Source organism: Megascapheus bottae, chromosome 24, assembly GCF_031878675.1.
Source record: "Megascapheus bottae isolate mThoBot1 chromosome 24, mThoBot2.hap1, whole genome shotgun sequence".
NCBI lineage: Eukaryota > Metazoa > Chordata > Mammalia > Rodentia > Geomyidae > Megascapheus > Megascapheus bottae.
The window spans coordinates 8,685,766-8,711,093 of record NC_143532.1 but is presented as its reverse complement, the minus strand read 5'-3'; the positions used below and the strand labels follow the sequence as shown (position 1 = coordinate 8,711,093).

Genomic DNA, 25,328 nt, shown 5'->3' with positions numbered 1-25,328 from the left:
AGTGATACATGTTTTCTGCAGTCAAGAAGCTTATATTCTTGAGGTAGAGATAGGCTTGTCTGCAAATGACTGCAATACAGTACATTTAATGCATGCAGTAATAAAGGTATGTGCAGTGGGTAGAATAATTGACACTCAGTTTGTACCAGAGAAAGCATCACTACTAGGTCCCCGTGAGATGGCTTTTGTGGAATGAATAGAAGTTTGCTAGGCAAAAGTAAGGGCCTAACCTGCCCACAGGAGATACAGATGTCAAAAGGAAGGATAAGCCTCTATAAAAAGTAAAAAGATATAGAATATTCTGGCTATTAGGGACTGTGGAAAGTCATCCTTATGGAGTAATTTTAAAGCATTTAGTACTGTGCTATACACTGAAAATATAGAAATAGGACAAAGTTCTTTTTTTTTTTTTTTGCCAGTCCTGGGCTTGAGCTCAGGGCCCAAGCACTGTCCTTGGACTTTCTCAAGGCTAGAGCTCTACCACTTGAGCCTCAGCACCATTTCCGGCTTTTTTCTATGTATGTGGTACTGAGGAATCGAACCTGGGTCTTCATGCATGCTAGGCAAGCATGCTACCACTAGGCCAAAGTCCCGGCCCATAGGACAAAGTTCTATTGTATGCTTGTAGCTTACTTTTATAATCCTTGCTGCCCAGGAGGCTGAGATATGGAGTATCATGGCTTGAAAGCGGCCTAAGAAGAAAAATTCATAAAACACCATTTTCAATTAAGCAGCAAAAAAGTGAATTGAAGGTATGGCTCAAATAATACAGTACCAGCCATGAGCAACATAAGGCCGGGAGCCCATATACCAGCACCAAGAAAAACAGAAAAAAGACAAAGTTCCTGTCCTCAGGGAACTTGCAGTCCAGAAGAGAAGGAGTGAGATGGACAATAATCATGGTGAAATAAGCACAAGGATGTGTGTGAGATCTTAAAGAAGGGGCAGCCTTGAGAAGTCAGGGGAGGTTTTCCAAAAGACGTGATATCCAGGTCCCAAAAGATGAATGTGAATAGGCTGTGGTTGGGACAGAGGGGCGGTGAGGGTGATACTTTAGGAATGTGACCACAAACATATTCTGAACTTAAGTTGAGCATCAAGTACAAGACAGGCAGTTTGAATGTCATGGAAGAATGTTACACTAAGGAGCTTGAAGAGGGGTCTGGTCTAAAGGATTTGAGTCAGGGAAATGACATGTCCCAAACTGCCCTTTACAAAGGTCACTGGGGCTGCAATAGAGAAAGGCTGGGGTAGGGATTTAGATGAGAGTACAGAGGCATTATTCTGGGACCAGGAAGATCAATTAAGCTGTTACAAGCCAGGCACAGTGGCTCCCACCTGTAACTCTAGCTACTTGGGAGGCTGAGATTCAGAGGACTGGAGTTCAAAACTATCGGCATTAAGTAGGCAAGACTTCATCTCAACCACTGGAAGCTGGGTGTAGAGGCACACACCTGTTATCAGCTAAGTGGAAAAGCATAAATAGGAGAATTATAGTACAGGTATGTCTTGGCACAAAAAGCCATTCAGATCTTTTCAGCTGAAAGGTTCTTTGGTTTATGGACTTTTTTTTTTTGTGGGTCATGGGGCTTGAACTCTGGGTACTGTCCCTGAACTCTTCAGGTCAAGGCTACTGCCCTACCCTTGAACCACAGCCACACTTCCCATTTTCTAGTGATTAATTGGAGATAAGTGTTTCACTGTCTTTAGTGCCCAGACTGGCTTTGAACTGTGATCCTCAGATCTTAGCCTCTTGAGTAGCTAGGATTACAGGTGTGAGCCACTGCACCAGGCTAATTTATGCACTTAAAAAAACAAAACCTTATTGTATCCCAAACGAGGTTTTTAAAAGCAAGGTGTTAAATTAACCAAGAACTACATGACCTAAGACATCCCAAGAATTTTAGAGTAGTCACTTTCAGTTGAGTCCTTTGTTAGATGTTGGAGCAAAGTGACTGCCATTAGTAAGTGACCCTTCCAGTTCCAAATGTTGACTAGTGTACTGCTGGATGGCGCATTAGAAATCCACAAGGAGGGCTGGGAGTTTGGCCTAATGGTAGAGTGCTCGACTAGCATGCACTAAGACCTGGTTTCGATTCCTTAGTACCACATACATAGAAAAACCCAGAAGTGGTGCTGTGGCTCAAGTGGTAGAGTGCTAGCTTTGAAGAAAGCCCAAGGACAGTGTTTAGGTCCTGAGCTCAAGCCCAGGACTGGCAAAAAAAAGGAAAGAAATCCACAAGAATCCATTATCTACAACGCACTAGCATATAATCTATTAAGAATAATCACACACACTGAACTTCCAAACAGGAAGTTTTAGGTGTAATAAAGAGAAAAAAGTAAGTTGCTAAACCATCAGAGAGGCTGAGAATTACTGATAGAATCTGAAATTGTTCCTGGAAGCAAATGACAGGGCATGGGGTGGGGGTGGGGACTCATGCAGAGATAGCGGAAGTATATTGTAGTCCTACTTCAATGCTGTGAGCAAAAAACTTTTTTTTTTTTGCCAGTTCTGAGCTTAAACTCAGGACCTCAGCACAGTCCTTGGGCTTTCTCAAGGCTGGAGCACTACCACTTGAGCCCACTGCACCATTTCTGGCTTTTATCTATGTATGTGGTTCTGAGGAATCAAACCTGGGTCTTCGTGTATGCTAAGAAAGCACGGTACCACCAGGCCAAAATCCCAACCCCAAATGTGAGCAAAATTTTAGGGAAAATACTTTCATCCTTGTAGATACAGAGCTGCCGAAGCAGTCTCTGAGTGCTCAGGCTGAAATTGTATTTTAGTGCTTAAGCACCAAAGGAAGAATAGCCAAACATTATGGAATTTTATGAAAATGACTTTGGTCATCATATTTTAATAAGAAGTATACTTTGAACTTGATTTTTAAAAACAAAGCCATTTTGTAAAATCAGAATGATTCATTGTTGCCAGATAATATCTGTGTATCAAAGGATATTTGAAAATTATCTAAATGAAGTTCCTAATTTTGTATTGTACCTCTGTGAAAGCTCCTGTCTTCACCAAACTCTCATTATTGAGTCTTGCTAGTCTTTCTTGACAAACTGGAGTTTCTTTAAAACAATTAGAGATGTAAAGAAAGTTGCAAGGAAAATAGGGTACGAGGTCCCTCATACCCTGGTCTCCTATTCCCTTTGCTGGTTCCATCTCATCTAGCTATTTACAGTATTGATAATTTGTCATTGGTGAAAGGTACACATATTTCTGTATCAACTCATCACATGTATAGGTTTGTGCAGCTACCGCCATAATTGAGATTCAGAACAGTCCTTTTTCCAGTTCAGTGACATTACTAAACCCATAGTTTAAAAGCAGGGGAAATGTGCCAGTAGCATATTTTCTTTCATTTACTGAAGTTCCCTAAACCTCAAGATTGGCTTGACATTTTCCCACTATTCATGTGTCTTATTTCATTGCCATAAACATTGCCTTCGTGCTACTGCTTTATAATCAGCCTTCTCTCCCTCCTCATTACCACTCCTAACCCTTGACAACCACTGATTTGTTCATCTATAATTTTTGTCACTTTGCAAACTTTATAGAAGTATAATCACATTATATGACATTTTGAGATTGGCCCTTTTGCTTTTTTGTTATTACTTTTCTCAAGATGCATCTAAGCTGCCATGCGTATCAATAGGTTTTAGATTGTTGTTTTCATTGTTGAGTAATATTCCATAGAAGGGATAGACCATAGCTTCTTTGACCATTCATTTATTGAGAGACATTTTGATGGTTTATATATATTTTTTGTTATTACAAATGATGTTACTAGGAATAACCATACGTAGGTTGTTGGGTGAACAAATGCATGGGAATGTGATTGCTGGGTCATGTAATAGGTGTATGTTTAGTTTGCTAAGGAACTGCCCAGCTATTTTTCAGAGTGACTAAGCATTTTACTTTCTCATCTGCAATAAGAGAATTAATTTTCCTGCATTCTTGCTAACATGTAATATTTTTCCTTTTTTTAAACTTTATTCTGTTGCATGATGTTTTTTTCTTCATGGCATTAATTTGTGTTTCCTTTATGGGTAGTGATGTTGAACATCTTTTCATATGTTTTTGGATGCTTATGTATACTCTTTGGTGAAATGTTTATCGCACCCATTTTTCTAACTGCATTGTGGGCTAGACAGAATAATGCCCTGTTTCCTAAATAATATCTGTGTCCCTACTTTTTACTTGGTTTTCTTCAAACATTTTGGGGCCCATTTGTCCTCTTGAGTTAGTAGGTTCAAGTACGTTGTCACACTTGGAATTTTCAGTTGTTATTTTGTAAACAACATCAACTCAAAACTGATTCTTCAGCTTCATGTCCTACCTTTTCTCTTTCTGGACTCTGATGACATTCATGTTAGGTGTTTGTCATCATCCTATGGTTTATAAAATTTTAACTTACAGTATCTGTTTCTTTTGAGAGACATTTGAGGTTCATTTTGTCATTTGTTTCAGACATGCTCATAATTGTACATTGAAGCACTTTTATTATGACTTCTTTAAAATCCTTGTCAGAAAATTCTTGTTTTTGGTCATTTCAGCATTGACATTTGATTGTCTTTACTCACTGAGATTGGATCAAGTGATTTTTCTATTGATACCTGGCATTAGGGGGTGTTATTAGATTATAAGATCTTTGTACTTCATCATTCACAGTGCTTATTGATACTTGAGAGTGGAGACAGTGGGTGCAGGCTCCCCACTAGACTTTGGCTGGCACAACTTAGTTGAGGTCTGGTAGAACTACCTTATTAAACCATTCATGTGGCTTCTGCTGACATTGCAGGATGTTGTTGTGGTCTTGTTACTTCCTTGTGATAGCAAACCTGTTTCACCACTGGGCTTTCTTTGACACCACCTCAGTTAGTGGGGAAGAGTTGTCTCATTACCACTGGATGAGGAGGATGTCAGTCTCATCACCTTTTCTCAACTGAAATTGTGATGTGTGTGCATGTGCGTGTGTGTGTGTGTGTGTGTGTGTGTGTGTGTGTATGTGTGTGTGTGTGTGTGTGTGATATTCTCATCACTGGAGATGGAAGTCTATGATCTTCAGCCTTTCTGAATGCCATATTGGTAGTGGTTGAGTACCTTTTTCAGCCAAGGAAGGATGGCATTTTGTGTTTATTGCTAGGTGGTGTTGTAGTTTTTTTGTCTGGCATGTGGCTAGAGGAGAAGGGCTTTTTCCAGGATTTTGCTCAACTCCTCTTTTCCTGATTGTTTGCTTTTCAGACTGGTGGCTTATCTAGCAACTAGTCTGAACTATTCAGGGAAAGAAAACAGAGAATTCAGTGCTCTGTGGTTCTGAATCTGGGTCTGTAGCTGGCCTGCCTTCCTTTCTAAGCCTTTTAGTCTTCTTTTATTGTATATATAATATCCAAGATTTGTTGCTAAATTTAGTGGAAGGAATAATGGAATTTTTTGTACTCTATTGTATCAGTAGCAAAACTTTGCAATTTAAAAAATGGGCTTAGTATATTAGTATTTTTATTATGAAAAACTTTTTTTGAAAAATTCTTTTTTTCATATATTTTTTATTGTAATTAAAAGAAGGGTTACATTATATTTGCCAGATAGAAGGTGCATTAATTCACATACATTGATACCCTTTCTCATGTCTTGGTCCCCATTTCCCTCCCCCCACCCCTACCGCACCTCTTGTTTTCCCCCCCTTCCTTATCCAATTTCAAATAACCAAATACAAATATATCCAATATATCAAATAACAAAGTGAGATACTGTAACAATATGAGATAACCAAGGGGCAGCAAAAAGATGAGAGATAACATAGTACATTAAGGACAACAATCATTCATTATATGGCTTTTGTTTCTATATCCTAGAGGTCCTTTCATTTAGTGTCATCCTATATGGCCTTATGTATCTAGGTTTTGCTCTATTGCAAATCTCTGCTAGGAGAGCCCAAGGTTTCTACTGATTATGACAAATGAGGGAAACCATTGAGCCTATGTTCCTTTGAGTCTGGCTTACTTCACTTAATATGATTTTTTCTAAGTCTTTCCATTTCCTAACAAATGGGGCGATGTCATTCTTTCTGGCAGCACCATAGAATTCAATTGTGTACAAATACCACATCTTGTTGATCCACTCATCGACTGAGGGACATCTGGGTTGGTTCCATATCTTTGCTATGGTAAATAGTGCTGCAGTGAACATCGTTGTGCTAGTGGATTTAGTACAAAATGTACAAAATTTAGAATGTATATTATAACTCAGCTTTAACACTTCCCAATATTTTCCCATTCTTGATTCATTTTTCCTAAACACACACACACACACACACACACACACACACACACACACACACAGAATTTTAAAGTAAACCTGGGACATACTACTTCTCTAAATATCTGTGAAAGATAGGAACTTGCTTAAAAATATGACTCATTGTCCCATTATCCTATAAGAAAATGAGGAATAGTTTAAAAATATTTAAGTTTATTGCCATGCTTATGATAGTAATAAAGATAGATATACTTTGATAGGAGTGTTAGGGAGTTAAAAACAAAACTGTTTAATCCAATGAACGATAATTACTTTTCTCATTTATTACTCATTTTTGGATTATAATCTAAACCAAGTTATTCCTTGGTTTTGGTTGGTTAAAGACTCTTGTGATTCATAATTAGCTTTCCTTCCTCCTTTCTTATGTTACTTATTGGTTGAATATGTCATTTTCCTATTACATTCTCTCATTTAATGATTTTATTAGAGCTTTTGCCTTCACTCTGACATTCCATACATGCATACAATATATTATAATCAAACACACCCCCTTGTCATTCTTCATTACCCTCTATGTCTTCTACACCAGTTTCAGCAGGGCTTATATATGCAAATCAACTACTTAGGTCATAGTCATACTCATTCATCTTCAGTAGCTATAACATGTTCTACATTCTAGATTTGCTTTAATTGTATTCTTATAGTTCCCCTAGTCTCTTTAACTCCCTCAATCTGGTTGGTAGGTTTAGAAGGCTAGTGGGACTTAGGTCCAGATTTTTGTTAGAGATTCTTTATAAGTGCTCTTACCCTGTGTGGCACAAGGCAGAACATTGTGCTTACTTTTATTCTTTTACTCCTAAGATTGATTTAGGAGACTCAGGTGCTATCATTCCTTATTGACCCATTGTGAAATTATTTAACAACAACACCTAATTATTTTAACATGATGAACTTTTCCTCTCATTAGGGGCTGCAGAATGGTGATATTTTTCTCTCATATCATTGCATTTATTAGCTGGAATTCTTTTATAAAAGTATTTTCCTTGCATTAACTGTTTGGGTAACCTACAATGCAATTTGTACAGAAAAAAACAGAATAAATAGTTTTGTTTTTCCTTTCATTTTCCTCCCCAAATAATTAGGTGCTTTACAAACATCTTTTTTGAAGGTGGCAGATGATATAGGCAGACCCACTTGAGCTCTACCATTTGAACCATGATCCAAATGTGTTTTTTTTTTGCCAGCCCTGGGGCTTGAACTCAGGGCCTGAGCACTGTCCCTGAGCTTTCTCAAGGCTAGAGCTCTACCACTTGAGTCACAGAACCACTTCTGGCTTTTTCTATGTATATGACACCAAGGAATCAAACCTGGGTCTTTGTGCATGCTAGGCAAGCATTCTACCACTAGGCCAAACTCCTTGGCCCCAGATATTTTTTATTTCAGTAGTTTTTTAATAGGTTCTCTTTTCTGTCCAGTCCAGTTCAGACTGCAGTCCTCCTATTTTTCTACTGTAGCTGAGGTGATATGCATGTACCACGACTAGCTTTATATTGAATGAGATGAGAGACTCATGAATATTGCCCAGGCTCTTCTAGAAAGGTGAGCCTCTCAATGTCAGCCTCCTAAATAGCTAGAATTACAGGCATGAGCCACAATGCCTGGTTGAACCAGTATTTTTTGAAAAGTGTCATTTGAGCTCAGCTTGATAAAAAAAATTGAACAAAAGCAGAAACAACCAATCCACTGCTGATTTTTTTCGCCTAATGCTCACATTGTCCCAGTTTTGATGACCGGAATCTCTTTCTAACTGCTCTGGATCCTAGGCACAATTCTAATAGCCTTCTTTGTTTGATGGTGTGATAGAATTCTCTTACACATTTTGTGCTCTTGATCTTAAGCCTATTTCTCTTAGGTTTCTTATGGTGGTAGGAATTTGGACATCATAGCCGATGGCCTTATATAATCATTGGTTCTGGGCTTTCATTGCTTTGGAGCTTTTATTAAGTTGGAAGGTTATTTAAAAACTGAAAACCATCGTGAGTGTGCATTTTTTAAAAAAATTTTTGATGGGTCATGGGGCTTGAACCCGACCTGGGCTCTGTTCCTGAGCTCTTCAGCTCAAGGCTACCAACCTACCCCGGGGCCTGGGCATTGTCCCTGAGCTCTTCAGCCCAAGGTTACCACCCTACCCTTGAGCCAACCCCAACTACCCTTTTTCTAGAGGTTAATTGGAGATAAGAGTCTCAGGTCCTTTTGTGCCTGGGCTGGCTTTGAACCTTGATCCTCAGATCTCAGCCTCCCAAGTAGCTTGGATTACAGGCGTGAGCCACTGCCTGGCTGCAGTTGTTATGTTCAATTTAACGGGTATATATAGTTCAGTGGTTGAGCACGTGCTTAGCATATAAAAGGGACTGAGTTTAATATTTGTCCAAAAGAAACAAAAGATTACAGAGCTTCTCAATATAAGAATTTTCTTGTTTTTATATTTTCTTAGTGTTGAAATGCTTGGCTCTGAACAGTATTGATATAATTAGTTATTTGTTTAAGCTACTACTATTATTATGACCAACAGTAAAGCCATTCAATAATGGTTATATTTTTCTGTTGCTCTTTGCTTATAAGGAAGTTCATTGAGGATGTACAGTTCAAATCCTGTCCTTAGGTTTGTTGACTTCCAGTCTCTGTGATTGTTAATACCAACAGGGTTCACAACAAAGTGTGTTTCCATTTATTTTTGTTTTTAAAGAATTGAAATTTTTTCTCTCTTGTTTATGCTACTGGTTTAAGGCAATCACTTTTAAACTTTCTTAGAGATACATCTTCCTCATCTTATCTCATGCTGCCTTTTCTGAATGTCTGCCTAGCTATGAAGGCCTAAAGCCTTGTGTTTATTCTGTGTGAAGGGTTGATTGTCCTGAGAGAAAACTTGCAACTAAGCAAAGTAGCAAATCACATGGCTTGCTAATTGGGCTGTGTTTGCTTATCTCATTGTGAAGATAAAAATGGTAGAATGTCAGAACAGCTTATATTTATTTTTTTCTTTTATTTTTAAGCAAAATATACACTTTAATAGTGGTCTTTACAAGAGTAGGTGTCTGATGGGCAGGCACCCCACAGGTGAGTAAAAAAGCAATTTATTCCCTTCCCTGATTCTTCAGTGGTTGAGTATTATGGAGTTTATATTCTGTCCCACATTTTGCCCTAGTCAGATTATTTTCTATTGGATAATTTGAATACATGTGTCTTTCTAGATTGAATGTTTTAAGTCAGCTAAGATTGGTTAAATTTTTGAAATGAGAGTTTGGCTATCTCCACTTTTTTATTCTTTTGTGACAGGAAGGTTTACTGATATTTTATAGGGAAACATATACAGATCTACCCATTTTCTTTATTCCCATTTATTCGTTCCCTTGAGCAGCTTGTATTTCTGTGTCTTCATAAGCAGAATCTAGATACCTTTAGATGGCTTAAAATGTGTTCTAGTTTTGGTGAGATAAGCACTAATGTAACTCTATGGACTGAAAAATTTTAGTTAAGGTATGTGTTCTAAGCATTGAATATATATATATATACATATATATTCATTTTTTTGCCAGTCCTGGGCTTGAGCTCAGGGCCTGAGTACTGTCCTTGGACTTTCTCAAGGTTAGAGCTCTATCACTTGAGCCTCAGCACCACTTCTGGCTTTTTTTTATGTATGTGGTACCAAGGAATTGAACCTAGGTCTTCGTGTATGCTAGGCAAGCATTCTACCACTAGGCCAAACTCCTGGCCCCAGCATTGAATATTTTTTTGAAGATGAATGTTTTCAAAGCCTTCCCATATTTGAGAAAGCTTTGAAAAATCATGGGTTCATATCTAGGAATTGATTGTATTCTCAATTTTTTTCTTTTTTTTTTTCACTCTTAGGTGAGCGAAAGAAACTAAAAATGACAAGTAAAAGACTTGAGAAGTCCATGGGGGCTGTTCAGATGGGGTTATTTAAAATGCTCCAAGGATTCCACAGCAAAGTTTTGCCACCCATGAGTCCAAAAGTGGTTACAGAAGAAGAAGTGAACCGCATGGTAACGTATTATGGAATTTCTATGCGAAATACTAGGATGCCATCTTTCTCTTCAGGACATTGATGAAAATTTCCAAATATCAGACAGAGCATTCCTGACTAGTATCAATTTAGTTATTAGTAGGCTGGGAAGAGAATAAGTGCTTTTCAAATTCTGAGTCTAACTATAACAGAGTACCAGAAACGGAATGATTTACAAGCAGGGTTTACTTTGGCTCATAGTCTGGAGGCTAGAAATCTAAGAGTGGGTAGCTGCATTTAGTTAGGGCCTCATGCTACATACTTGTATGGCAGGAGAATAGAAGAGCAAGAAAAGTACTAAAGGGGTTCAAACTCTTAAGGGACATGTTAATTTATAAGGGTACCACATAGTAAGATTCTAACACATGAGTTGTAGGAGTCACACTCAAGTCACAGAATTATTTTTTAAATAATTGAGTAGAATTGAGTGATCTATCATTGTATAGTTCAAAAATAAATGTCAGAATTGTATAAGAATTAACCTAATACTATGTTACCTCTATATTGCCAAGTTATTTTTGTTTATACATCTGTAGATCACAGAGCATTAAAATAACTAAATGATACCTAAGACAAATATGTATTCTGTTTTTTTCAAACTAAAATATTTATAACCTAATGGTTCATAATGGCTTATTGAGAATCAAATTCTGAGCCAGACACTATAGAAAATATTCATAGAATCTCAGGCTGTTAATAGAATTTGCTCAATTTTAAAAATGAATCTCAAGTTGCATTCCCACTAGAAAAATAAAATTGATCCTTTTCTGTTATGATGGCTATTGGTACATTTTATAGAAACTCCTGACTTTTTGCTTTTAATGCTTTATTATTTTTATTTAAATCATAATATTGCTGATACCTCTTAACACTACATTACTCTAATCAGTGTTCTAATAAATAAGAACATTAAAAACTGCATTGAAAGCTCAATTAGCAATGTGTCTTCAGTTGAATAGATTCAATCACAGAAGTCAACTTTGTAGGAAAATGAGGATTCTTGAAGAGTTTGACTTTAACCAAAGGCAAAAATAGCTCAGCTAAATTACATACCCTGAATATTTTTTTGTATAAGTCGTAGTATACACTTAAGCACCACGTTGCTGCCAACAATCCTAGACCCTTGGTTTGTATAGTAGGCCTGAGGCAGTGTGGACATTTTAGAGTTACTACAAACAACAGCAGGGGGTTCTGGCCAACTAATACCTTGATGAACTGGTTGTATGTAAATTATGGGCTATATGCTTTTTTCTTACAACTTTGGTAGAGTTACAGCATTTTGTGTTCTTATTTGGGTATACATTGTGACTGACTGCTGGAGCATAAAGCTCTTTTAAACATAATCTAAATATCCTCTTATGATTTCTAACAAGTTCAAACTCATTTCTAAGTAGTGCAATTATACTTCCAAGATTCTTGAATTTTATAAGATTTACTGTGAAAGCCAAGTACCAATGCTTGCAATCCTAGCTATTCAGGAGGTTGAGATCTGAGGATTGACATTTGGAGACAAACTGAGCAGAAAAGTCTTGGAGACTCTTATCTCCAGTTAACCTGCAAAAGGCCAGACTAGAAGTTTAGTTCAAGGAATAAATTTTTAGTATTTAGTAATAATATTATACTATTAATAACTATTAATAGCACAATACTAATAAATAATAAATTATACGTTACTATTTTGTTATTATAATAAACAAATTATTAATTATTAGATCACCTGTCATAAGCAAGGAAATAGGGTCCTGTTTTCAAGCCTAGCACACATACATAAAAACAAAATCATTTTTCCCATTAACATAGTATAATGTGATCATTAAACAACCCCCAAAACTTTGCTTACACGTTGCATCTTCAATTGAGAAATAGGAATATCTCAGATTCCTTAGCTCCAAAGCCTATACATGATTTTTACGAAGTTAAGTGTTTTATGCTCAGATGCTTCTTGTGTGCATAAACATTAAGCTCTTTGGACATCTACCCATGTAGTTTTGGGACTTTTTTTTTTCTCTAGAGATCCTTTGTGTGATTCCTTCAAAATTATAAGGGAAGGGGGCAAACCTGTCAGTTTAAATTACTGTTCAAAGACTTCAAAAGTGCATGGGGAGTCTCTAGGATAATTTAGTTATTTTAAATATTTTATAATGGAACTTAGCAGCATTCCAGAATTATCCTGAGGGCCGCAGATACAAATTATTCATAGCTGGTACTTATGGAAACAGATTTTCAGTGTAACCACTTATGAAGCTTTGGCTCTTGTGTTTTGAATTCTAGCTGACACCCTCAGAGTTCCTGAAGGAAATGTCTCTTACCACAGAGCAGAGACTGGCAAATACACATTTCATATGTCGGCCACGGGTCATCGAACTCTTAGACATGGGAGAAACAACACATCAGAAGGTAGATAGGGCTAAGTATGTAACCTATGAACATCAACTCCTTCCCTGGGTTTGCCTCACTTTTTCTTTTTCTCTCTGTTGATCTTGATCTCTGTGATTGGGTATGGTGATAATTAAAATTATTAAGTGCAAAAACATTGAAAAATCATTTCTAAGTAGTCACACGTTTTGTTTTGTTTTGTTTTGTTTTGTTTTTCTCTGTTGTGGGCCTTGAACTCTGGACCTGAGCACTGTCCCTGAGCTCTTCAGCTCAAGGCTAACACTCTGCCACTTGAGCCATAACACCACTTCTGGAGAGGAGAATCTCACAGGGCCTGGAGTTTGGCCTAGTGGTAGAGTGCTTGCCTAGCATTACACGAAGACTGGGGTTCGATTCCTCAGTACCACATACATAGAATAAAGCCGGAAGTAGTTCTGTGGCTCAAGTGGTAGAGCTTTAGCCTTGAGAAAGCCCAGGGACAGTGCTCAGGCCCTGAGTTCAAGCCAAAGGGAGAAAAATGAGTCTCATGAACTTTTCATGCCCGGGCTGGCTTTGAACAGCAATCCTTAGATCTCAGCCTTCTGATTAGCTAGGATTACAGGTGTGAGCCACCCAGCCAGTCATTCTTCTTTTTAAGTTACTTCTGGGCACTAGAGTTTACAGGGTAGGAGCAATGCCAGGAATTACATTGCCAAGCCTAATCAAGTTTTCTCCTTAGGATAAGCATTTAAGTGTTCTTTTTTTTTTTCCCCTGAGCTTTCCACTGGGAAGGAAAAAAAATTGACTTGTTTTTATTAAAGTAGGCATTTGTTGTCTATTTTAGGGCTCATTCCCAAGAAAAAAATGTATCTTTTCTGTGTATAAAAATAACAATTTAAATGTTCTATATTATAATGTAAAACATACCTCAACATTTTAGGAACCTAGAAGTATGCTTTATATTAGAATATCAAGGCAGTGGTATAGCAGTGAGAACAAAGTAGCACAAGGATTCATTCTCCATGTGTGAGGCAACTCTGAAGGTGTGGGAACCCCTTCACAGGAAACTAATCCCCAGTGGTCCATCTGGGGATTGTGTCATAAATTGTACAAAATATTGGAGCCTATAATTTAAAGCATTATAGTTAAAGAGTATGAAATAAGATCTTCTTCCAGAAAGGAAATATCTCCTTCTACTAGACTTCTGTAAGCAACAGCAATTTAGAATCACCTTACTCACACTCAAGGACTGAGAGACCATAGTCCATCCCATGGTCCATGGGATTCCTTTGGAATCCATGAAGATCAAGTCCTTTAAGCTCCCTACTCTTGACAAGCCATGGGATTCCAATCTCTGTCTACCTAAGCTTGGTACAGAGCTCAGCAACTTCCTACAGTATTAAAGGGAAAAGTAACCCAGTTGACTCTAGTTGCATTATTATTTTTCTTCCTTTCTGTATTCTGGAATTAAATTGTTGAATATCTTGTTAACTCTTCAGTGCCTCTAAACAGGTTGATTATTCTGTAGGGGTGTTAGTTTAATTTACCTCATTTACCACTGCTACGAATGGAAGCCTAGGGTTAATGGTCATATTAGCCTATTTTCTTTTTAAACTATAGAACCAAAAATTTGACTTTTTTCTGTCGGTTTTGGGGCTTGAACTCTGGGCCTGTGTGCTGTCCCTGAGCTCTTGAGCTCAAGACTAGTACTCTACCACTTGAGCCACTGCACCACTACTGATTTTCTGGTGATTAACTGGAGATAAGAGTCTCCCAACTTTTGTGCTCCAACTGGCTTTGAACGGTGATCCTCAGATCTCAGCCTCCTGAGTGGCTGGAAATACTGGAGTGATCCACTGGCACCCAGCTCAAAAATTTGACTTTCTTTTATATTGAAGAAGTTGATGACAATGATCTTACTTAATCATACTTATTAATAATTTTACTGCTTTTTGAATGTTTTCCAGATTCTTGGCTTTACTATTTAGGGTGTTATGTAGTATTTTCTTACCTTCACCTATTATTTTTATTTTTGCTACTTTGTGACTAACTGAATATTTTCCTCTTTCAATTGCAGTTTTCAGGAATCGATTTAGATCAGGCATTATTCCAGCCCTTTCCATCAGAAATTATATTTCAGAACTATTCTCCCTGTGAAGTCTATGAAGTTCCACTGGTTTTGAGGAACAATGACAAAGTGAGTATGCTCTCCTGAGTAAAGGAACTTCTCCAGGACATATGGGAAGAATTAGGATCTTAGATAAGTTCTTTGATTGACAGACTTAGGAAAATAGAGTGGAGAACTTAGTCTTTGACTAATGAAGCCAAGCTGTATCTGTTTTGTTTGTTTTGTTTTTCTTTTTTGGTGGGACTATCTGTTGAACTCAGCTCTTCATGCTTTCTAGGCATTTGCTCTTACCACTGAGCCATAGCCTCCAGCCATTATTTTTGCTGGTTGTTTTAGAATAAGGTCTTGAATCTTATCTAGGCATGTACCTCAATATAATCCATCCATGTTAGGTTCCCTGTGTAGCTGGTAATAGGTACCCATCATGGCATCTAGCTCTTCATTAAGAAATGGTCTTGCGAACTTTTCAACCTGGTCTGACCTTGAACTGAGAGGAGCTAGGATTGTAGGGGTGTGCTGTGGGCACTAAGCTATATATTTTCTGTTGTTATATGTTCAGTTCCAATGCAGTGCCTAACAAATTGTGAGCTCTCAACAAATACAATATCTTGTTGGTGAATAAGGCTTTAATTTGATGAAGGGTAGGAAATTCTCATGTCTGACCAGTCCATTAAAGCTTTCTAATAAGACAAAACAATTACTGTTAATGTTGGTGTATTCTGACATCAGTTTCCAAGTTCAAGCAAAAATCCATTAATTGGGTACTTTCATTTCTATCCTTAAATTATATTTCTAGGCAACTTCTTTTTTATGACTTGTAAAGTTCTTTCTCCCTTTTTTACCCCCTTCTTTCTATATTAAATAGCCTTCAAATTTGCCTACAAATAGCCATAGTTCTGGGAGTCTTTTCTCAGTGTCTATGCCTTGTCTCTTTTTGAGTTCCTCTTGATTAATCCTCTACTTACGTCTTTTTCTTCAGAGATTGATTAGCATTTATTTCAAGGAAATACATGAAATGTCTGAGGGTTTCCTTGACATCTGATGACAACAAAAGATAATAACAGTTCAACATTAAACATAATTATGCACAAAGAGTAAACAGATAGGGAAAAAGCAACTGAAAATGCTAAACTTAAAATACAGATAGGAATATTTAGAGACCAAAAAAATTGAACTATTAGAAAATAAATCAAGATTATGTTGGAATCCAAAGCACATGGGAAGAGTCAGAGGCGTATTGAGTACAACAGCTCATTAAAGGAATCAGCGATGCCTTTCAGAGATCAATACAAAGTCAGACTCTGCAGAAAATGGTATATTTAGCTATTCAGTGCAGTATATTTAAGCAAGAGGAGCTCTCGAAACAGAAACTTAAAGGGTAAGAAAGAAATGATAAGGAATCCAAGGTACTTGATGTAATGTCCAAGGCACTCAGGGTGATGTCCCTAGCCCTCAAGAGGTATATCACATAAACATTAGGACTTTTTATGTATGCTAACCAGTTCCCTTCCTTACTTTGAATTCTTTTCTCTATGTTGGAAGTGAACTTTACAACTTGGGAGGGGTGAGGGGGAGAAAAAATGGGAGAAAAACATGGGAAGGGGTGACAATATTCAAGAAATAACGTACTCACTACCTTATGAATGTAACTGTAACTCCTCTATACATCACACTGATAATTAAAAAAAAAAGGTTGTTTAGTTATTATCACACTACTAAATCCAGAAAGTCCAAGTGGCCCTTTGTCCATTTCTTCTTTGATCCTAGACAAATAAGTATCAGTGGGTAGACAGGGTACTTGGGTAATGTGACACCTCCTGATAAGATGCAGCTCAAGTGCTGGCCTCATGCAGGCAGAGGAGAAGTTTAGCTACTAATCAGCCAACAACGTTCTTCAGGCTGGACAGATTAGTTCTCCAGTGAATTATACTAGGACCTTGTACTATGAGGCTGACATAAGCCTCAGTTTTTCTGTCCTTCATTCATGTTCTTGGACTATGGAGAGACCTGGGAGAGACTTTGTGGAATAGAGGTGCCTATTTCACTTTTTATTTCCTTCCTTGCTGTCATGGAGTGAAAAAACTACAACTTGTTTGGACATTACTTCTTTGTTTCTCATATACACATACTGGATGAGAATAAGCCATGAACACTCTTAATGGGGTTCATTTGGTACCTGATGGGCACCTATGCTTCTGGTTGGTTGTCATAGACCATCGGCCTATATTAATGATTTTCATGGCCCCTGTGTGATATTACAAATATCTAAATATCTCTCGGCAGAGGAAAGACTCTCCACCTCTGCAAGCTGCATGATTCTATTTGGGATATAGTTTTGAATATGCAGATTCCAGAGTCAAATTGATCAGTTTCTAGCTAGAGACTTCGGGAAAGCTATGGGGGTGATAGCGCCCATTTCCATAGAGTGTTTTTGAATATTAAATGAGATCATGAATATATTTAGTTGAGTTCTTGTATCTATCCTAAGTGCTAAACAGGTATGATTTTGTGGTTATTGTATGATTTTTTGTTATTGCTATTGATTCTTTATCCGTTTTTTAGTGGGCTATCATGTTCTAACTAAATATACTCCTAGAGAGGTTGCCTAGTAAACGAGCTTCCATTCTCGTTATGATTACCCTTTTTTAATTTTTAATTTTTCAGATAAGGTTTCCCACTTATCCCTGGGTTAGTCTCCTATCTCCCATATTTACTTCCCATAGCTGGGATTACAGGTTTGTGGCATCATGCCCAGCATGATGCTTTTTCTTTTAAAATTGATTAGACTACCTGATATAGAGATATCACTTGAGCATGTAGCGAGCAGAAGACAAGACTTCAGAAGAATGAAACTGTTTGAAGCCTAGCTGAGATGGGCCTGGGGTATGATTTCCTGGACATGTGGCAGAGAGGAGTCAGACTAGGCCTGGCCTCCCAGCACCATGGCTTGGTGGAGCTGGGCCACTTCCTTCCTTTGGAGAAAGAGAGCCTTGAAGTCAAAAGGCTACAGGGAGGATATACTGTGTACTAAGTCCTGTGGATGGTCTACAGAAAGAGCATAGTAAGTATCAAACACTGGGAAATGATCCAGTTTAACTCTGGCCTGTGGATAAGGCTTTGGCTGATTAGCCAGTTCTTTTTTTGAAGATAATCACATTTAAACAATAAAATGAATACAGACTTACAATAACAAAAATGAGTAATAATAGTAATAACATTAATAAAAATAAAAGTGGAAATTTCTTAAGGGCTAAAGGTAAGTGCTAACATCTCTCTTTAAAATTAGGAGACTGGGACTGGGAATGTGGCCTAGTGGTAGAGTGCTTGCCTAGCATGCACAAAGACCTGGGTTTGATTCCTCGGTACCACATATGTAGAAAAAAGCTGGAAGTGGTGCTGTGACTCAAGTGGTAGATAACTAGCCTTGAGAAAAGTCCAAGGATAGTGCTCAGGCCCTCAGTTCAAGCCCCATGACTGGCAAATAAAAATAGGTTTGTAAAATTAGGAGACTGGAGAAGACCAAATTTGTTTCTCCAGTGGTTAACTGATCGTGGACTATGCTTAACTCTGAGGCTAGTGCTCTTTCTTTCACGTTTTCATACATACATTGCTCAGCATCATGTGCATTTATTGCAGATTCCTAGGATGGTGAAAATTGTTGAGGAAAGTTCACCTTACTTTAAAGTTATCAGCCCCAAAGATATTGGCCACAAAGTAGCTCCTGGAGTACCATCCATATTCCGAATCCTCTTCACTCCAGAGGAGAACAAGGTAATAAGCAACACAGAATCAAGAAATTGGATCTGTGTCATTGGAAACTTGTAATTTAGTTCTAAATATTTGTGGATGAGGTGGTGGTGTTATCCATGCTGGCATTAATAATGGTATTATCAGCAAAGTTATTAATAGGTATTGATGCTATAAATAGATTTGGTGGTGTTGAGTGTGTTAATATTGGTAGGATAGTGGTACTTTTGTCATTGAGTATATTTGTATTTGTTCATTGTTATGGTAATGGAATACCTGAGGCTGTTAATTTTTATAAATGGAAAAAAGAGCCGAGGCTGACACTCCAAACAGCATAGCTTCAGCATCATGAGGGATCACATGTGAGAACTTGAGATGGACTATTGAGTCAAGAAGCCAGAACTCAGGGACTGGCCTGTAGTGAACTCCTAGTAGGCTCTTCCTCTTAACAATCCATTACTTCCTAACATTACCACACTGAAGACTCAATTTCCTCATATGAACCCTGGGAGCCAATCTGCACCTAATCCATAGCAGTGGAGTTGATGCTGGTGATGGGAACATGGATGATATTGGTGGTGGTGGGGAGGATGGTGAGAGGAATCATGAGTATAATGAGAGGAAATAATGGTGTTCCATAGGGAATAAGCAAAGATTTGTCCAACAGTGCCAAGGGACTCCATGAGCTCTAAGTAGCTGAGCTGTAAGGAAGACAAATCTTGCAATACATATTCCTGTCATTTTGAAACCTAGCATCTTAGTATCTTAGTATAGAAGCACATGGCTATAGGGATGCCATAAAAGAAAGGTGTAGCCTAAGTGGGCACGGTGGCTCATGCCTGTAATCCTAGCTACTCAGGAGGCTAAGATCTGAGAATCCAGGTTCAAAGCCAGCCCAGGCACAAAAGGACCTGAGACTCTTATCTCCAATTAACCTCTAGAAAAAGGGAAGTGGGGTTTGGCTCAAGGGTAGGGTGGTAACCTTGAGCTGAAGAGCTCAGGGACAATGCCCAGGCCCAGGGGTAGGGCGATAGCCTTGAGCTGAAGAGTTTAGGGATAGGGCCCAGGCTGTTCAAGTCCCATGACCCACAAAAAAAAAAAAAAAAAAAAAATGAACCTCTTTGAGTCTCTGCTTCTCCACCACCACTACTTAGTAGCAGCTGTTAATGTCATTGTCAGTTTTGCTGCTCATGCTCTTCCTACTACTTTTCTGGAAAACAGAGTAGAGGAAGTTTATTTGGTCTACCAAGCATGTGCTCATGGTAATGAATGGTTAAAATTTCTGTTATAATCATTCTACCATTATTATTCACCACTGTGTAGTGTTTCTATTTATTTCTTGGCTTCTGTTTATGAAGCTGTGATTTTGTTTGGGGTATTGTTGAAGTAAATTAAAAGATAAATAACTCCAGATGTGGATTGTGTGTATGTGCGTGCGTGCGTGCGAGTGTGTGTGTGTGTGTGTGTGTGTGTGTGTGCGTGTGTGTATGATAGGTTGTTAAATTCTTTATTCTTTTTCCTTTTCTCTTGATGCACTCTCTCAAATGTGATCTGTGAAGAGAACGTGTCTGGTTTGAATTTGGGTATCATGTTCCTACCCTGTCATTTCTATGGGATGCTGATTAAGCTTCGGTGGGGTATGCAATCCAGATTGTGCTGGATTTCAGGCATTGGCTTTCCTTCACTTCTCCTTTGGTATTCTCCCAATAAGTCCACTTACTGAGAAAGGGACACATGGGCTTTCTGAAGAGGGGAATGTTTAATACCGTAATAGACATGTAAATTACACGGTGACTTCATTTGTCAAAGTTATGCATTTAATATCTATGTTTTCCAATATATATGCAAATTTTACCTTAAGAAGTGTATAATAAGTAAGAGAAGAGTGGGTGGAGGTCGCTGAAACCAGAATACCCAAAGGTTAATAATGTTGAATTGAGTGATGGTACATTGGAGTTTGTTGTATTATTCTGTTTACTTTGTGTGTGTTCTAAAATTTCCATAACCAAAAGCTAAAAGAAAAGAGAGAAATTTTATTATCACTTACACTGTTTATCTAGCAACCCAGAAAATAGCAGTTGAAATGCATTTTAGTCAGATTGGTATTTACTTTATAGATATGAAATGCTAAGGATTAATATACTGAGCTATATTTTGTGGCTACTTATCTTATTCCAACACCCTTTTTCCATTCCACTTAGTCAGTCATGCATGTCTCTTGGTAAACCTCTAATTTAAAAGTTAACTAAGTTAAATATTATAATACTTTTGTTTTTTTAATGTTTGAAGGTTATGACAGCAGCATATGTATATGAGGAGACATAGTGGATTAGTAGTTATCTACAAAAAATCTATTATCCAGTTTTGGCTGTGCAGGTGTGGTAGGACATCCTTGTAAAATCCCAACAAGAGGATCATGAGTTCCAGGCCAAACTGGGCTACAGAGTGAGACAAACAAACAAAAACCCACTTTGTGTTGGACGTGGACTCTAAAATGTAGGATGGATTATAGAACTCATTTTCATAAACACAGTTGATTTCCCCTTGAGCTCAGACTGATGGATCTTTAGTATCTTCTGTGTCTGCCCCAGCTGAAGCCTCCAGGATGAAACCTAGGAAAAACTCAAGCCAGATTTATTTTAGGAAGAAGTCAGTCATTTTTCTGAGTGTCACTGTTTCATCAATTGGCCAAATTGATAGTGAAAGTGTGTGTGTGTTCTCATTATTCCCTGCTGATCTTGGCCTTCCCCATTCTCATTTGCCCTGTGTACATCTGGAGGGTGAGATATGTAAATTGCAATATGCTACCATTAATAAGGCAGTCCCCTTTCAGCTGGATTTTCAGTACCCATGTATATTAGCATGTTGAAGAAGATAATGCAATTTATAGTTTCACTCTCATCTCTTGATCTGGCTTCCTGGTGATGGGATGTTAAACATGCCAAATGGCCAGATAGCAGGTGCAGGAAATTCACTTGGCTTTCCTTATCTATCCTCACACAGACTTATTTTTAGCCATTGGATATGTTATTAATCTGTTAGTTTTTATATCATGCACTATGAAACTATAATAGCCAATGTTATCATCAAATAACACTAAATTTCTGGAGCCTGACATTTTTTCTTGACCTCTGAAATGTGAATCTCTGGCATTCAAATGATTATGAAGAATATGAAGCTTTTGTCAGAAAGCAAAGCAGAGTCATTCCGTGGATGAAAGAAGGCATCTGTTTATGCTAGTGTTGCCATGGAAATGACTGCAGTGTTCAAAGACAGTAGGTAGTGGTGCAGTCTTCTTCGATATCTTTTGAGGAAATATTTCACTTGCTGTTGATGGTTTTCCTGACTCATTACTATGAAATTTTTAGACTGTTCCACCAAAAGAATAGCATGTTAACATATTTCATGTGCACTGGGTATATCACAATAAAATATACACCAGCATTTGAAATTATAGTATAGATGTTATAAAATCATTCACAGTCAATTACTTTTGTTTACAAAAACAATGGTAAGTATTTTAGATTCTTTCTGATTGGAATTAGCCTTCCCTAGTTCTGTCTAGATTCCCCCCTGAAGTCTTAATGTCTTGCACAGTGCCCAACACATAAGAAGAGACAGTAAACATTGAATGAGATGACTGGGTAAAAACTAATATGAAGGGAAAAAAAAAGAAATTTCTTTAACATGAGAGTGACCTGCAGAGAAAAGGGGTTCAAATAGCTTTTGTGTCCTGAATGTATTAACATTTAATTTTCTTGGGAGGCAGAGAAGGGAGAATCACAATTTGAAGCCAGCCTAGGCAAAAAGTTAGCAAGACCTTGTCTCAAAACCAGCTGGGCTATAATCAGGAGGCTGAAATCTGTCATAGTTCAAAGACAGACCAAGCAAAGAAGTCCATGAGGAAAAAAAAAAGCTGAATATGATGAGATATGCCTAATCCTAATCCTACCTATTTAGGAGGGTGAGCTAAGAAGACCCTCTCTCTCTCTCTCTCTCTCTCTCTCTCTCTCTCTCTCTCTCTCTCTCTCTCTCTCTCTCTCACACTAACTTTTTTTTGTTATTTATGCCGGGAAAATGTCTAAGAATTCCTTAAGAATAAAAAGCACATTTCATTTTCTATCTTCAGCAAGTTAAATCACTGATTTTTATCTTTCTAGATGGATAAATATCACTTTATAAGCAGGCTAATAAAGAATTTATGAATTCTCTTTAAGAAGAACTCTTGATAATTTAGTGCCCAAATAAAAAACATCTTAAATGAATAATATTCTTTCTTTATATATGCCTTTGAACTAGTATCTAATTCTTTGAGTAGGAATCCTGTTCTTTGGGGCTAAGTTCTTTGAGGTAGAGTCTAATGGAGAACAGAACAAGTCATGGTCTTCCTAGCACTCTGAACCTGTAGTAGATAGACAAACAAACCAATATGTAACTTAATACCTGTTTCTGACTCCATAGAAGATTAGTAGTGATGGCACCTCTTTTTCTTCAATAGGGAAAAATTCTCTGTTATGGTGAAACTGGGGCAGAAAACTAAACAAGGCAAGCAAATATCAAGGAGGAAAGCCTTCTGGGAGAGGGAACAGCAAGTACAAAAGCCTTGTATCAGAAACCTATTTAGAAGCATGGTTTAATAGAATGCAAGACTAGTGAGGCTGGAGCAGAGGAAGCTGGTAGAGAAAGTGGCAGGGGTTGAGGTTGCAGAGGAGGGTGAGTTCATAAAGGATCTGAGAAGTCATGTATAATAAGATAAGAAGTTTCTATAAAATACTTTAAAATTATTATTATTATTATTATGAAAGCCTTCATTCATATGGAAACATTAAAAGTAAAGTAAATTAGCATCAACCAGCTTTTCAAATTACCAGTGCATAATAAATTTCGCTTAAACCCATATATCATATTATTCAACTGTAATTTTTTCATATTTTTATTGTAATTAATAGAAGGGTTACATTATATTTGCCAGATAGAAGGTACATTAATTCACATACATTGATACCCTTTCTCATGTCTTGGTCCCCATTTCCCACCCCCTCACCCCCACCCCTCATCTTGTTTTCCCCCCTTCCCTATCCAATTTCAAATAACCAAATACAAATATATCCAACATATCAGATAACAAAGTAAGATACTGTAACAATATTGAGATAATCAAGGGATAGCAAAAGAGATGAGAGATAACATAGTACATTAAGGACAACAATCACTCATTTCAACTGTAATTTTTAATCTCTTAAGAATTCTAGCCTTGGGGCTGGGAGTTTGGCCTAGTGGTAGAGTGCTTGCCTAGCATGCACGAAGACCCGGGTTCGATTCCTCGGTACCACATACATAGAAAAAAACCCGGAAGTGGTGCTGAGGCTCAAGTGGTAGAGGTCTAGCCTTGAGAAAAGTCCAAGTACAGTGCTCAGACCGTGAGCCTCAAGCCCAGGACTGGCAAAAAAAGGATTATAGCCTTTTGAAAAAATTAACATAACTGTAATACCATTAGCATACCTGAAAATGCCTGGATTCTTTTAATGCCATTAAATATCCAGTCAGAATTCAGGCTTTCCCAGTTGAATCTTTTACTTTTTTTTAAGTTAGTTTGGTTAAATTATAAGCAAGCAAGGTTCATTCATTGATCCTTATCAGACTGTCTAGAATAGGTTTTTCCCCAGTTGCATATAAATGCATAGTTAAAGAGCCTTGGTTAGATTTATGTTCCTCTACTTTTTTTTGGCAGTGATGTCCCAGTGATATGGTACTTGTTATCACATCATCGCAGGAGTCACACAATGATAGTAATGTTTTGTTTTAATAATGATCCTCATTCCATAATTACCAGTAACTGGTTGGAATTATTCCTAAAATAATCACAACAAAACTCTTTCACCAACTTATTTCTCCCCAGGTACAGTTCACACAGGACACAGCTTGAGAGCTTGGTCCTTTGCCTTTTTCCTTCCCAACAAGTTTCAATTTCACATGATGACATCTGTAATTATTTTCTTCTTTTTCCTGTTGCATGTTGCTGAATTGAACCCTGGCAATAAATCTGGGGCAAGTAACTTTCTAATAGTTTAGGGAAATATGAGTATGGTTTGGACTAGTACTGTGATAGTGAGGGAGGAGTTAGGATTTCTTACTAAGGGTTATGGGGATTTGCTGGTAGAATCAGCAAAGGATGAAGGATGTAAGAAAAAGTCTAGTTAACTCATAAAATTTTGGTCAGCTATGGGCAAAAATGGTGGTGCCATTTATTGAGGTAAGAGACAGTGGGTTTGCAAGGTTAGCTGGGGCAATGGTAGAAAATGAAGAATCAGGGTAGAGAATAAAGAATAAAATGAGAATGTGAAATGACTATTGGAGTTGGCAAAGCCATGATTGGCTTTGGTGTGGAGACTTTTTTGGAATACTGGATACAGAAGTTCGACTAGTAGAGTTCAAGAGAGGATGGAAAGTGGGGAGCAGACAAAATGGAGTTTTGCTATAAAAATTAATTGGGAAATGGGGAAATAGCTGGAGGTGGAGGTCAATGGTAGGGGGTTTGTTTTGTTTGTCAATAGTTACAGTGAGACTATTTAAGTGTGATAATAAGCTGAAGTATGTTCAATTCAGTAAGAAAGAACATTGGTTGTTTGGATGATTGTGGAGGTTCGATATCTGTCACATAGAGAGGAGGAGCAGAATGTGTGGGTTCAGATGTGGATGAAGGAATTTAAAACATTTCCAGGGATATTGAATATAAGACACATTGA

General features: G+C 37.7%; 1 protein-coding gene across 1 annotated transcript in view; it reads left to right on the top strand.

Moving 5' to 3' along the window:
* The window catches only part of Hydin (HYDIN axonemal central pair apparatus protein), a 248,285-nt gene that overhangs the window by 15,974 nt on the left and 206,983 nt on the right, over positions 1-25,328 (top strand). Inside the window, exons 2-5 of the mRNA XM_090357298.1 lie at positions 10,178-10,332; positions 12,624-12,749; positions 14,785-14,904; positions 18,472-18,606. Of these exons, the coding sequence (XP_090213424.1) occupies positions 10,198-10,332; positions 12,624-12,749; positions 14,785-14,904; positions 18,472-18,606 (516 nt within the window). The 5' untranslated portion in view covers positions 10,178-10,197. The remainder of the gene's footprint in view (positions 1-10,177; positions 10,333-12,623; positions 12,750-14,784; positions 14,905-18,471; positions 18,607-25,328) is intronic.